This window comes from Callorhinus ursinus, unplaced genomic scaffold (genome assembly GCF_003265705.2).
Source record: "Callorhinus ursinus isolate GAN/ISIS: 27379988/994484 unplaced genomic scaffold, GSC_fseal_2.0 scaffold79, whole genome shotgun sequence".
Taxonomy (NCBI): domain Eukaryota; kingdom Metazoa; phylum Chordata; class Mammalia; order Carnivora; family Otariidae; genus Callorhinus; species Callorhinus ursinus.
In genome coordinates this window covers 2,316,149-2,329,721 of record NW_027397141.1, presented here as the reverse complement: position 1 = coordinate 2,329,721, position 13,573 = coordinate 2,316,149, and the positions used below count along the sequence as shown (strand labels likewise).

Genomic DNA, 13,573 nt, shown 5'->3' with positions numbered 1-13,573 from the left:
GGACAGGTGCTCAGTTTTACTGATGTTTAGTCAGAGGCGGTGGTGTGTTCTTCAAGAAACGTGGGCTTGGGGCCTGCTTCATCTCAGCGCTGACACAGGCCTAGGAGCCGGGCACCCCTTCCCTCGCTTGGCTGCCGCGTCCTGCGAAGGGGCTCCCGAGGATAACAACAGCACAGGCTCCCTGTGTCAGCGCGGAGCCAGGGAAGACCCTGTGGGAACGTGGGGTGGGGGTGTGCTCATAGTCTGGAAACAAAACGAAGCTTTTCGTAAAAATTCCTGACGGCTTGATAGGCCAGATCAGCTCATGCAGTTGTCGCACATGCTCTAATTTCCCATCTCTCCCTGATCTCTCCCTGTTAGGACTTTCTGAAGATGTTTTCCCCCGATGTCTTCCGGCTCTTCTGCATGCGGAGCAGTTACAGGTCAGGTGAGTGAGACGTGAGGCCCGGCTGCACTCAGGCGGCTCAGGGAAGGGTCCGTGGACAGCGTTTGGGGAATGGCTGAACACGGGCTCATGCCTGAAAGGAAGCCGGAGGATGCACTATTAGGAAGCATAATCCCAGCTCCCAGCCAGAAGGTTCCAGAAGCTTGTCTCTTGGAGGCCGTGGGTTTTCCAGTCGACCCCCGGCTCTCCTCTGTGTGGGTCTGGACACGGGCCCCAGGTGGAGGGCATGTTCTCAACACACTGTAAAGCGCTGAGTTTGAGAGCCTGTCCTCGCTCCCTGTGCTGAAACACAGAGCCCTGAGTCCCCACCGTTGGCTGGTCTCCTGAGAGGTGGTGTAGGGCCCAGGGATCTCTCCCGCTTCCCAGAGTCACCTGTCTCGGCAGGAGTGAACCCCTTGGCCAAAGCATATTGGGAATGGTTTTCGTGTCTCTTCCAACGTGCTGAGGCCCGGGTCAGGGTAGACCCTCATGACCCGAGTGGGATAGGGGAGCAAGTGTCCTGCGTCCGCTGCTTGGCTTCTGGCCAAGAGGCGCCAGGCCTGCAGGGTGCCTCCCACGTCCCCTCCACAGCCATCGACTACAGTGATGGCACCATGCTCGAAGCCAAACACCTCCTCCTGGCGGCGGCCGCGTTTGTGGAGGACGCCCAGGCCTATATGAAGGGGCAGCTGGTGTGCGGCCCCATCAGGGACGATGTGCTGTGGGAGAGGTAGGTGCCCTACCAGCATCCACCCGAGGGTCCCGGGCGCCAGACATGGGCTTCCTGAGACGGGAGAGGCTTTCAGAGGCTGAGGTCCCCAGGGGGCTGCTGGTGCAGGAGGTGCCTCGGGCGAGTCGGTGATCCTGTTGGGGACAGACGAGGATGCCCTGCGTGCGGGGTGGCTATGGGGGGGGGTCACACCTGTGCTTGGACGGGGCGCTCACTGGCGTTTGTCGGTGAGCCATACAGAGGCTCTGGTCACCTTGCTCTGCGGGTAGGAGCCCAGTCCTTCCCCATGCCTGGACATCGGGGAGTCTGCAGGAAGTGGGGTGAAGACCAGTAATGGCGGGCAGTAGGGAGCTAGTCTCGGGGACGAAGCTCAGTGTCTGAAGCAGCAGGTGTGCAGCTGGGAGGACCGGAGTGTCCTTGCCATAGCTGGGGAAGGAAGAGGTGGGGGGAGCGTGCCGGCGGGCGGGGGGCGGGGCTCCAGCCGCAGAGGGGAGGACGTGGAGAGGCCGCAGCCTAGTGCGGGAAGCAGGACACACTCAGGAGCCCAGTGGGGGCCGGGGCCCTGCGCCTGGCAGGCCTGCTGCTCAGAGGCTCAGGCTGTCCATGCGCAGGCGTAGCTCACAAGGGGTTGGGGGCAGGGCATGAGCAGCCTCCCTCCACCGGGACCTGGGGCCACCCTCCCCCTCAGGGAGGCCGGGCCGTCATCGTGGTGCCAGGTGTCCTGCCTGTGGGCTCCTGGGGAGGGGGCCGCATCGTGTCTTCCTCTCCAAGCCGGCACCAGACACGTGTGCGTAGCACAACAGCTGACAACGCGGCATACTGTCGTGGGGCCCTTCCTTCTCACCGCTGCGTTTGTAAGCTGTTGGGAGGTGCACATACAGGGTGTGCTCAGACCCAGGGGTTAGAGGCGTTCCCCGAACTTGGGGGTGACGGGATGGTGCCAAGCTGATCTTACCCCGTCAGGACTGTGAGCGCTCCCAGGTGTGAGCCCGGCCTAGGAGGGCCGGGGGCGAACTCACAGTCACTTCTGTGCTGCGGGGGGGGCCAGACTGCACCCCGTTCCTGCCGCTGGGCCGGTCCAGGGGCTGAGGAGCATCGTGTTTCTCCCAGGCTCCGCCACACCAAGCAGGCCGTGAAGGCTGCCCTGGCGGACGACTTCGACACGCCCGCGGCGATGGACGCCGTCATGGACCTCATTCACCACGGGAACAGACAGCTGAAGGCGCACGCTAAGGTGCGTCCCCAGACGAGGCTGTAGGGTAGGTGGTGTGGTGGGGGCTCCCTTCTCGGGAAGGCACAGCCGCCACCCTGCCAGCTCCCTGCAGTGGCCTCCAGGCCCCCCCCCCCGACTTGCGGGAGCTGCTTCGTCCTGCTCGGGGCTGTGCACCGCCCCCCTCCCCCCGGCCCAGAGCAGGGAGGTCCTGCACACCGACAGGTGGCCTCCCGTGTTTGCCACCACGGGAAGCGCAGCCTCCTCCCGTTTGCTCAGAGGAACTCTGTGGAAGCTGAGCTTGCTAGCACGTGAGATAGGACATGGGGGGGAAGCCGTGTGTGGACCCCACTGTGCCCATGCAGCCTGGCCCTGCTCTGGGCTTGGCACCAGTCCCATTGATGGTCTCTCTGCGTGCGCCAGCGACCTCCCAGAGACCTGCCCGCTAACACTGTCACACGGGGGGTTAGGTTTCAGCATCTGGATCCGGGGGATACCAGCATGCAGGCCCTAGCAGATCCCCATCTTACAGATGGGCAGATGGAGGCGCAGGGTTCCGTGGTGTGCCAGTGAGGGGCCCCGCCAGGGTCGTCCCCGCCGCACGAGGCATGGCCCAGCGATGGGAGCAGCGACCGGCTGCGTCCCTGTGTCTTTTTCGTTTCCTTGGCTCTTCACGTGCCGCCTCTGGGTGATCTGTCACAGGAACCCGGCGGTCCCAGGAGTCCTGCCGTGTTTGGCTCCATCGTGTCCTACGTCGAACAGTTCTTCGAGACCGTCGGGATTTCTCTGGCAGTCAGACAGGTACAACCTGCCCTTCTCAGTCCTCGCCTGGGGGAGGACGCCTATGTGTAGTCACCACTGTCTCCTTCCCCTTTTATGTTCATTTTAATGGACAGTTGTGTTGAATTTATTTACGTGCCTAAAATACGTTCCTGAAAAAGCAAACAGGCTCAGAGCTAGTGTTTTATTACCTGACGCTGCAGGGATTCCGAGCAGAACCCGCAGCCCCGCTTGGCTGCAGACCGTGTGCTATCCGTCTGCACACGTTTTCTTTGTTTCTTCTGAGACTCAGAGTGCAGCTGGGTGCACAGTAGGATGACACTTCCCGGCCGAGCCCCTCGCTGTCTCCCCTGCAGGGGTCTGGGCCGTGCCCCCACTCCCCACCCGGCCAGCCCCCTCCCCGCTCAGGCAGCCTTCCGCACGACGCCCCTCTTCTCCCCGGGGCCCTGCTCCTCCCCAGCACCCTCCCCGCCCTGCTCCACCGTGAGGCCACTTTTAGACACTCGGGGAGCAGGTCGTGAACATGAAGGGTCCAGCCTCCATCATCCGTATGCTGGGACCGCTCACTCTTCCCAGATCGCGCTGCCTGGCCCTTGTCAGAAACTGCTCGCTCACCTCCCCCTCCTCGACAGCAGACACTGGATCCCGCTTTGGGCTCATGTTTTTTGTGACCAGAAATACGGTCCTTTATCGTGGAAGCAGTAACTGAGGATTCTGTAGGTTGGAGAAGCCTGACCCCGAGCAGAATGTGTTGTTTCTTTCACACCCGTGAGCACAGACAGGCACTCGGATCCCCTCCCCGTAAGGAAGGAGAAGTCGTGTAAGTGGGAGAGGGCCTGACCCACTGAGACCCGCAGCTGGGCGTGGAGACGGTCAGTCTGTGAACAGGCAGCGAGAGCGCACGTGTGCGCGACCCACACACGAGGTGGACGTTGCTTTCCGTGTTGGGTCAGAGGAACAGATTCGGTTTCAGGAGTCAGCATGGCTTGCACTCCCAGACTGCCTCGGGAGCCAGCTGATAAAGACCCCACCTGAGACGTTAGCGCATCTGGGATGGGAGGAGGGCTGCCGAGCCAGGTCGGCCTCATGGAGACTGCTCCCGAGGACACGGACAGGGGAGCCCTGGGTGTGCGCCTGCCGGCGGCGTTGCGGACCTCTGCCTGGTTGAGCAGGGCATGCAGGCCAGGAGAGCCCTGGGGAGGACGTGCTCTGGGCCGGCTTGGCGCTGTGCTCCCCCCCCCCACGCCCCCTCCCAGCTGGTCCCCACCGTGTGGGCAGCTACCAGGGCCCTGCTGACTGCGCCGCTCTGCCTGGTGTAGTCTGTTTCAGGGGACGACAGCCGGGCCACTCTGCACAGCGTGGTGGAGCAGCTGGTCCAGTTCCGGCTGCAGGTCCGGCAGTTCGCCCTGGCCTCAGGAGCGGCCACCAGGGAGGCCCGACGGCAGCAGCTGCTGGACACACAGCCCCTGCTGGAGGCGTGTGACGCTCTGCGCCGGGACCTCGTTGCCCATGGCATCAGCATTAAGGTGAGCCACTGGGCACCGTCACCCCGACGAACTGTGTAAACGGGGCAGCATCGCACAAACGTGGACCAGGCAGAGCCCCGGACGTCCCGAGCCCCCGACCCCAGTGCCGTCAGGAGGGCCCTGGGGAGGCAGCGGGTGGGCACTGAGCCCTGACTGGCCCACTTTCCCCTGGTGCTTCCTCCCCAGGACAGGAGCAGCACGTCCACATGGGAGCTGCTGATCAGAGGACAGAAGACCCCAAACCGGCGAGCTGACGGCCCCCAGCACCGTCCTGTGCTTACATGAAAGTTTCCCGTTGTGGCTGCTCAGTCACCATTAAAGTCAATCCAACCGATACCATGCGCCTGAGAAGTGGATTCTTCACGGGCCAACACTGGTCCTGATGCTGGCCCCTGGGCCCCGTCATGTGAGGACCGTGAGCCCTGGGCGGAGGATGTAAGTCCTACAGGGGGTCCGGGGCAGTGCTGAACTAGGGATGAGGGCCCTGAACGGGGCACCCCTTCCCCGCAGAGGGGAGGTGGTCTTCCTACATTTATTTGTGACAAAAGTAATGTGTTCACCATAGAAAACCACCGTGTGCTGGATGCACCGGTGAGAGCAAGACACAGGTCTGAGCGCAGAGCAGGAGGCAGAACCGGCGCCCACACCGCGCGGCCCGCACCCCGCTCTCCGTCCCTGGCCAGGCCGCCCTGAGTCCGGTACTGTCGAGCGCGCATGCCCTGCGGGCGCAGCGGCCACATACACACTAGGCACAGTGGTGACGCTCCACAGCCGCATTCCCTGGTCACTGACCTTCAGGACCCCAGGAGGCACCGGTGTCCTAGCCTACAGGTGAGGAAACCCGCTCAGAAATGGACTTGCCGACAGTGACCCAGCTCGCGCAAAGAACCCACCTGGCAGGTAGGCCCTTGACGAGGACACCCAAACAGCGTCCCTTCAGTAAAGGGGATTACTGTCCCCTGACGGCCAGATGCCGAGCCTGGCTACGCCAGTGTACTTCCGTGCTCTGCGATCTTGGTCTCAGGGTAAAAGCATGTCCTTAGCTGGAGCTAGTAGTCCATATGGGTTATTTTTAAATCAGCCACTGGCTACTCGAATATACTCCTCATTCCCATCTGAGCGAGAGAATTTGTACTCATTCAGATCAAAAACATAAAAATAGTTCTGTGACTCCTGATTTTTACCTTCTGTGGAACGAAAGGACATTTTAACAAGGTGGGTAGGCACAGGTGAAAACTGACAAATAAGCTTTTACATGTTTGTCTTTCTGCTGACAGGAAAGCTGAAAGGTGGGTTTGGGCTCTGTAAGAAAAAAAGAAAACTCCGCATTGAAATCAGATTTGCCTTTTAATGGTTACCAGAATTTAGATGTAATTTCCCAAAACAAAATACAGTGACGCGTCTCAATTACATGAAACAAGAGTGGCAAACATTTTAAGAAATCTGGTTTTAAAGTAGAATCGGTTTGGGGTGGGGGGCCATCTGATTCAGAGCATCAGCCAAGAAGGACATAAGGGATCCACACAGGTCTGGTCCTTGTAGAAAGCATCGTGAAACCTACAGAAGTACTTACAAGTGCAGGAACCGACCCTAGGGAAAAAGACACCGAGAAGCAGCTCTCTGGCCGCAGAGAAAACCATCCACCCAAAGCACCATCCAGAAGCCAACCAGAGGCTAACAAGGCATCTCGCAGACAGCACTTCTTTAACAGAATCTATTCCTGAGGACACACCCACTTTCAACGAGTGTTCAGTCCCCCCATTCGGGTGCCCTCCAAATGTCCAGCTTTGTCTGCCTCCTCCCAAGAGCACACGGATGGGCCACATCCCAAACGAGGGCTCCGTGACTCCCCCGGGCGTGCTTCCTGCCACCACGGACTCGGGTGCTTGCACACAGAGGAGAGGGCAGAGCCGCGGGTATCCCAGAGCCCCACCCACGTGCTCTGGGCTCAGTGTCTTGTTTCCTCCAAAAAACCGATCACTGATTGTTCTGAAATATTTCAATTAAGCACAACCACTAATGCTTACTATTTCTGCCCAATTTCAACCTAATCAGTGTTCAAAATAGCTACAAGAGGCTTTTTTTAACAGGATCGACAGGATCCCTGTGAGGGGCATCCACCGCAGACACACGGGAAGCACGTGGGTAGGGAGGAGGGGGACAAATGAGCCCAGAGGGCCCGTGGTCCCAGAGCGCACACAAAGCTTCAGCGCCTCGTTTCCTGCTGAGCAGCTAAGAAAACTTCAGGGATACTTGGTTTGGTGTCACTGTAACATCTCCAGCTCCACATGCAGCCAAAAATCCACCCACGGACCACGTTGCTCTGTTAGTCCGAGGACTGGGACACAGGACATGGGTTCTTGGACAAACACAGCCTCCCGGTCCGTGTGCTGCTTGCTTCCCGGTGCCTCAGCTCAGGCTTCAAAGAGTCTGTGGAAAGCAGGCCCGACCTCCGCAATCATGTCGGTGGTGGTGGTGGAGCGGCCATGCTTCTGGAAGGCCTGGTGGCTGCACTGCCTCGTGAGAGAGCACGCACCCACGGCAGCCAGGAGGAGAGGGCTGCACCTGGAGGGGGATGAGCGTCAGACAGCAGGGGCCCCCCGCGCTGGTCGAGGTTTATAGTGATCTGCAACACCAGGGAGGACTACCGAAGACCTGAGAACATGGGCTCCCGCCCCCCTCAACAGATGCCCGTAGAGCTTTTGTTTCCACGTGTACACACGCCGGGCAGGGACCTGCCCCCTGCTGTGCCACCACCCCATGGCCTCGCATGGCTTCACAGGTGGGGGGGGGGGCTCCAGACCAAGGACATCCCGCCCCAGCACAGGTGGCCACCACCGTCCCACGATGGGTGTAGCAGACGGGGGCCCTGGAGAACTGGACCCTGCCTGCGCTCACGGCTCTGACAGTGGATGTGGGCCAAGCCTGCTTCTCTGACTTCTGTCTCCTACAGAAAACTCCCATCTTGCCAGACAGTAGTCAAGGCCAGCTCACCTCTGCCCTGCCGGTTTCTGTTCCACTGTTTTGCTTTACAGAGGATACAGATCACACTGCCCAGAACAGGGTCACCCCAAAGCCATCAGCACTGAGCCACAGGGCAGGGTCCCGACCGCCCACGGAGCAAGAGCACCCCTGCCCTGGGACTGCTTCCGCGGAACACCGATGTTTGACAAGGCTACGCATTAAACGTATGGGCAACCTGAATGGCTTGCATGATTCAAAACTCTCGGGGGGTGGGGAGGGCAAGCAAAGATGACACATACCCATTTGTCTTCTCGGGTCCGGCGAGCAGTGCCCAGTGCACCAGGACACCCAGGGCGCCCGACAGCAGGTCTCCCTGGCCGCCACACCTGCGGCTGCTGCCCTCCTGGGCACACTCGAGCACTGTGGGGTGAGAGGGACATGGCCGTCAGGGGACGAGCTCGCCTGTGCCCGAGGCGCCATCCCAATCCGTGGCAGCTCCTCCTGTATGTTCTTAACCAGGCGGCCTGGTTTACAGGAGAGCAGACCCAGGCTGGCCCAGAAGCACCAGCCTGTGTGGCGCAGGCGGCGAGCAGACTGGTCCAACTCAGGCCTGCTGGAGCAGATGGGGAGAGGCGCATAGGTACCCAGGGTCCTCAGGCCACAGGGCCCTGGAGCCTGGGCTGCCCACAGCCCCTCAGGGACATGCACCATCTTCAAGGAGGTGCATGCCACACTAGCACCCCTACGCAGACCCAGCCGGCGGCTGCTCATCCATTTATGCTGTGTAACCAGCAGCTACTTCAGAAAACTCGTGGTTATATCCCCTCAACGTGTCAGTCTAAAGCATTTTCCAACAACATGAACCCCAAAGGTTTCCGGGTCCCTCGGAGAACACTCCCTCAGTGTTTCCTGTCCAGGGTCGGGGGCATGCGAGCGAGCCTCCCGCTCCCTGGTCAGCAGGCCTACACCACGACAATTCCGTATTATGTCCTGTTACCATAACGAGTGCACTCCCTGCCTCCCACTCAGACTACGTGAGGGAAGGGCCTGGCTGCAGGGCACTAGGGAGGCTCCGCATCTCACGGTCACTGACACCCACCATAATCTCCCCCTGCTATTCCCACTGGGCAGCTGGCAGGCCCCGGGGAGAGAACGAGGGGGAAGCTGCCACACATCCAGCACCTGGCAACCCCCTCCACCCGCATCAGCTCCCAGCTCCCTCATTTCCAGCCCTTCTTAGAACAAGATGCAGTGGAATATTCCTGTAACTGCCTCTACCTCTACCGCACTGGCAGGCGGGCCGGGGGTCCTGGAGCGCCACCTGCCAGTAGGGCCCCCCTGCATGGTTTCTCCCAGATGGCAACAGAACTAGCCGCCGCACCTGACATCAACAAGGATGAACACTCGGCGTGGTCCCCGCCCTTTGCAAAACAGAGAAATAAAACCAAGCTCATCGGGAAGCCCCTGTGTGTGGAACATGGGTGACACAAGGGACCGCGTGTGTCATCACTGTGGTTTTCCAGGGGCTGGTGCCCAGCACCACCACACTGAGTGACACATGTGAAGCCCACAGCTACCCACCCTGTTCACCGTCCGAGAGCACGTCCCGCTCCCCTTTCCGGACCACGGTCACATTCCCCAAGGCCTGGCTGAGTCTCCACACAGCTTCTCGATCGCTGCCGTTCCCAGGCTCTCTCAGCTGCAAGGTGGGACAGCAGACCACGCCGTTGTCAGACACATGAAAAGAGCCCACTGTCACGGGTACATCCTGCCCGTCTACCCTGATCCTCAGACCCCCCCAACCACACACACACACACTCTCTCTCCGCCAAGAGCTCCAGCCCCACACATGGAAAGGCACAACACATCCACTAGGGGGAAGCAGGCCCAGAAGAGCTGGACAGCAAGGTCCTCGGGTGGATGCACAAACACCGCTCAGGGACCCTCCCCCTACCTTTGGATCACAGTTAGGGGACACTGCCCAAGGCTGGAGTTTCACAGGTTTGCAGAGGTGACAACTCTGAATAATCACGCGCTAACATCTATGGGACGCTTACTACGTAAGAACTCGGGGGTTTACATTCATCATCCCGTTTCGTCCTCAGACCCTATGAAGCGATGCTCTCAGGACCCACAGTTCACAGGCGAGGCAACGCAGGACAGGGATGGAGTGCTCCGCCCAGAGCCCAGCACCCCGCCTCTCCCCCAGTCAGAGATGTTCTAGGGAGAAGACCGCCGTCATTCCATGCACCACCGAGAAAGAAGAGCACTGCTGGCATGTGGGAAACATGCATCTCCTTGCTGGCCACCTGCAAGTCCACCTCTGCAGGGACAGCTGGGGCAGAAGCAGAGCCGTCCCTCACCCCTCCTCAGGATGGGGAGTGCTTACACCTCATCTTTTGGGCGGTCAGCAAACTCACCACAGCTTCAGAGAGTCTGCTGAATTCCACGTGGTTGGGAGTGAGAACGGCCTTCCGGTAGCCCTGGATGAGGGCTGGGTGCCGAGCAATCAGCCACAGCCCGTCCTACAGACAAGGACAGGTACATACAGCACAGCCTTAGGGGCCTGGCTGGGAGAAGGGGCAGGAGAGGAGAGTCACACTCACTGCATCGATGACGACGGGGATGTCCCTGGCCTTGGCTGCTTCTAAAATGCCCTGCAAGGAAAGAAAGATATGCTGAGCAACAAGGCCATCACCCCTCAGTGGAATTAAAAGACGACCAAGCAAGCAGTACCTTGAACTGTAACATCAGGTCATCAACAAACAAAATGATAAATGCATGCAATAAACAGAAAAAGACCCAAATGAACGGACAGCAGACCCCCTGTAAGGCAGGGGCCCTGGGAACTCTGGAACTCTGGAGTCCGTGGGAAGCCCAATACATAGCGCTGGGCCAGGCGAGCCCATGGAGGCTGACCGCAAGCTAGAGGCTCCAAGTGTCCCACCAACATTAATCCTCAGGGTTCCCAGATGAAAAAGCTCAAGTCTGCAGAATTCCCCCAAATCGTGAGTTTTTATGCATTCTAACTCTGTGTTTTAAAATAAGTGACAATAGGGGCGCCTGGGTGGCTCAGCTGGTTGAGCCACTGCCTTCGGCTCGGGTCATGATCCTGGAGTCCCGGGATCGAGCCCCGCATTGGGCTCCCTGCTTGGCGGGGAGTCTGCTTCTCCCTCCGACCCTATCCCCTCTCATGTGCTCGCTCTCTCTCTCAAATAAATAAATAAAATCTTTAAAAAAAATAATAATAAAATAAAGTAAGTGACAATAATAAAAGTCAATCACCTCTCTGAAAAAGTTATACTAAAGTCTGAGGTTTTTTGCCAAATTACATATCTATCTACGATCAACATGCATACGGTCGCTTATTATGAACCACTATTTTACAAGATGACACGTTGCAATAGCATTAAAACCATCTCCCCCTGAAACACACACTTGAAAGTAGAAAACATCGAGTCAAGACCCCCACTCCAGGATGCCTGTGTCCTTACAAGAGGAGGAGACCGGCACACAGACAACATGGACACAACCAGATGAGGACACAGTGGGCAGGCAGCCGGCCATCTACCAGCCAAGGACAGGGGCCTCAGAAAAAAAAACCAAACCTGCTGACACTTTGCTCGCGGACATCCTCCAGGACCGGAAGAAAACAGACGTCTGCGCTTTAAGCCCCCGCCTGCGGTGTTCTGCCGAGGCGGCCCCAACAGGCACAGACAGACGTCCTCCATCATTTCCAGTGCCCCACCCCCCCCCCCGACAGCATGGACTCCCTAGGAAGTGCCTTCTGGCCCCAAGAGGAAAAACCAAGGAAGCAGCAAATGAATCCTGGACAAGGGAAGGCTGCCCTAATGGCCCTGAGTCCTCATCTTAAAGAAGTGTTGACCTCTTCGGGAGACAGCTTCTGACTGAGGCTCCGAGGGAAACGAGTCCACAGATAGCGACTGGGCGTCTAGGACATCACCAGGACAGTCCCGGACCCCGGCGAAGCTGCTGGCACTGAAGGACACGGGCTCAGAGTCCAAGAGACTCAGTTGTGTGAACTTGAATAAAATCACTTTACTTCTCTGAAACTCCATCTTCTGGTCTATAAAATGAGGATATTGTCTCTTTTGTCAGAGACAGCGCACGTGCGCTCGTGAGCACTTAAGCAGGGGGAGCAGCAGAGGGAGAGGGAGAAGAAGGCTGCTGAGCAGGGAGCCCGATGTGGGGCTCGATCCCAGGACCCTGGGACCATGACCTGAGCCAAAGGCAGACGCTTAACGACTGAGCCACCCAGGCGCCCCTCATATAATACTTTGTATGCGGATGAGAAATACCAACTCTAAAGAGGTACCTAGCTCTTGGCAAGGGAGTTGGCAGGCCACAAGTGGCGGCTGCGGGGGAGGCCACCTGCCGGCATTGCCAATCTCACCTATGGGATGGACGGCAAAGGGGGGAAGGAGCCACACCACCACAGGTCAGAAGAGGCTGGGTGCCGGCCGAGCAGTGGCCCCGTGTGTCTGGCAGTAAGTCCAGCTACAGTCAGTCGGGGGCGCTCCCACGTGGGAGGTGGCACCAGGGCAGGGGGACGGACCCCGGAGCAGAGGCCAGGCAAGGGCAGCCCTGTAGGGGAGAGGGGGCTGCTGCAGCCGCCACCACCTGGCCATACAGCACCTAGACATTTATCCTGAAGGACACACCCAAAAGAGATGGACAAACATAGGTGCAGAAATGTCTGAGACATCACTACCATGTTAAGAAAAAGCTGTAAACCACCTTAGTGAACTACTTAAATACGGTATATAATGATACAGCTATTAAAAACCTTGAGAAACATGTACATATTCTACCCAGGAAAAGCCTCTGGGACTCATTACATAAGAGCATAAAGAGCATGAGGGGAGTTAGCCAAGAGCCCACATGCTAGATCCAGAAACTGCAGATCAAAACCAGCGTATAACGTGGAGGACTGAGTAGCACCAGCAGCAGCAGCAAGCCCTCCCCCCAGCTCATCTACACGTTCAGCATGTTCCCCGTCAGAATCCCCAATGCCTCTTCCAGTCCTAAAACCCCTGTGGACATCACAGGATCCCCAGCAGGCCAAATACTCCGGACGCAAACAAGGTCAGCAGGATCACATAGCCGCCACCATCAGGACTGGGTGTCGCGGCACAGGGACAGCCATACAACTCCATGAACAGAGACGAGAGCCCCGAAATACACCCCTGCCTTTCTGTCCAGACTTTCAACAAGGCTGCCCAGATACAAGCGGAGTGGTGCTGGAACGGAATATCCACTCCCTACTCCAGACACGAAAATGTACTCAAAATGGACCACAGATCTACATATAAAAGCTAAAACAAAGCTCTCAAAACACATGACTTGATCAGAATTAAAAATTCATCCTTTAAAAAAAATAAGTGCAGCAAACAGGAGTTCCTCCAAATGTGAAGCAGGGTTATCACCAAAGTCTGTACACGAAGATTCGGAGAACTGCTCGCAACAGCCAGAGCGGAAGCCACCCACTCGTCCGTCACGTGCTGGGTAAACCAAACGTGGTCCACCCGCACAAGGGAATACCCAACAAGGAGAGGAGCGGAGCACTGACCCCCACCACACACACACGAGCCCCAGATGCTGCCGAGTGAACACAGCTGGCCACAAGCACCGCGTCCTATAAGACCGCATTGCCCCAAAAGGTCAGGAATTGGCAAATCCACAGACCGCAGGTGGAGGAGTGGACGCCAGGCTGAGGAGTTTGAAACAAAAAGGGAGCAGTTGCTAATAGATGTGGGGTTTCTTTCTGGGATGATGAGAATGTTCTAAAACTGATCATGGTAGTGGCTGTACAACTGTGAAGGTACTTAGAAACCACAGAACTGGGGGCCGCCGGGGTGGCTCAGTCGTTAGGCGTCTGCCTTCGGCTCAGGTCATGATCCCAGGGTCCTGGGATCGAG

The 13,573-nt window shown here is 58.3% G+C and overlaps 2 protein-coding genes across 6 annotated transcripts in view; one reads left to right on the top strand and one right to left on the bottom strand.

Annotated features, from left to right (window-relative positions):
- The window catches only part of CARS2 (cysteinyl-tRNA synthetase 2, mitochondrial), a 44,129-nt gene extending 39,123 nt beyond the window's left edge, over window positions 1-5,006 (top strand). Inside the window, exons 10-15 of one of the 2 annotated variants that reach the window (XM_025874604.2) lie at window positions 361-427; window positions 1,016-1,154; window positions 2,265-2,388; window positions 3,067-3,165; window positions 4,464-4,670; window positions 4,857-5,006. In XM_025874604.2, coding sequence (XP_025730389.1) covers window positions 361-427; window positions 1,016-1,154; window positions 2,265-2,388; window positions 3,067-3,165; window positions 4,464-4,670; window positions 4,857-4,955 — 735 coding nt within the window. In that variant the 3' untranslated portion in view covers window positions 4,956-5,006. The other variant, XM_073887425.1, reaches the window with a different exon arrangement.
- Window positions 5,007-5,998: 992 nt separating this feature from the next.
- The window catches only part of NAXD (NAD(P)HX dehydratase), a 21,970-nt gene continuing 14,395 nt past the window's right edge, over window positions 5,999-13,573 (bottom strand). For all 4 annotated transcript variants that reach the window (XM_025874608.2, XM_025874607.2, XM_073887426.1 and 1 more), the window contains 5 exons: window positions 10,241-10,291; window positions 10,055-10,159; window positions 9,216-9,333; window positions 7,934-8,054; window positions 5,999-7,235 (listed from right to left, as the gene is read on the bottom strand). In XM_025874608.2, coding sequence (XP_025730393.1) covers window positions 7,085-7,235; window positions 7,934-8,054; window positions 9,216-9,333; window positions 10,055-10,159; window positions 10,241-10,291 — 546 coding nt within the window. In that variant the 3' untranslated portion in view covers window positions 5,999-7,084. The remainder of the gene's footprint in view (window positions 7,236-7,933; window positions 8,055-9,215; window positions 9,334-10,054; window positions 10,160-10,240; window positions 10,292-13,573) is intronic.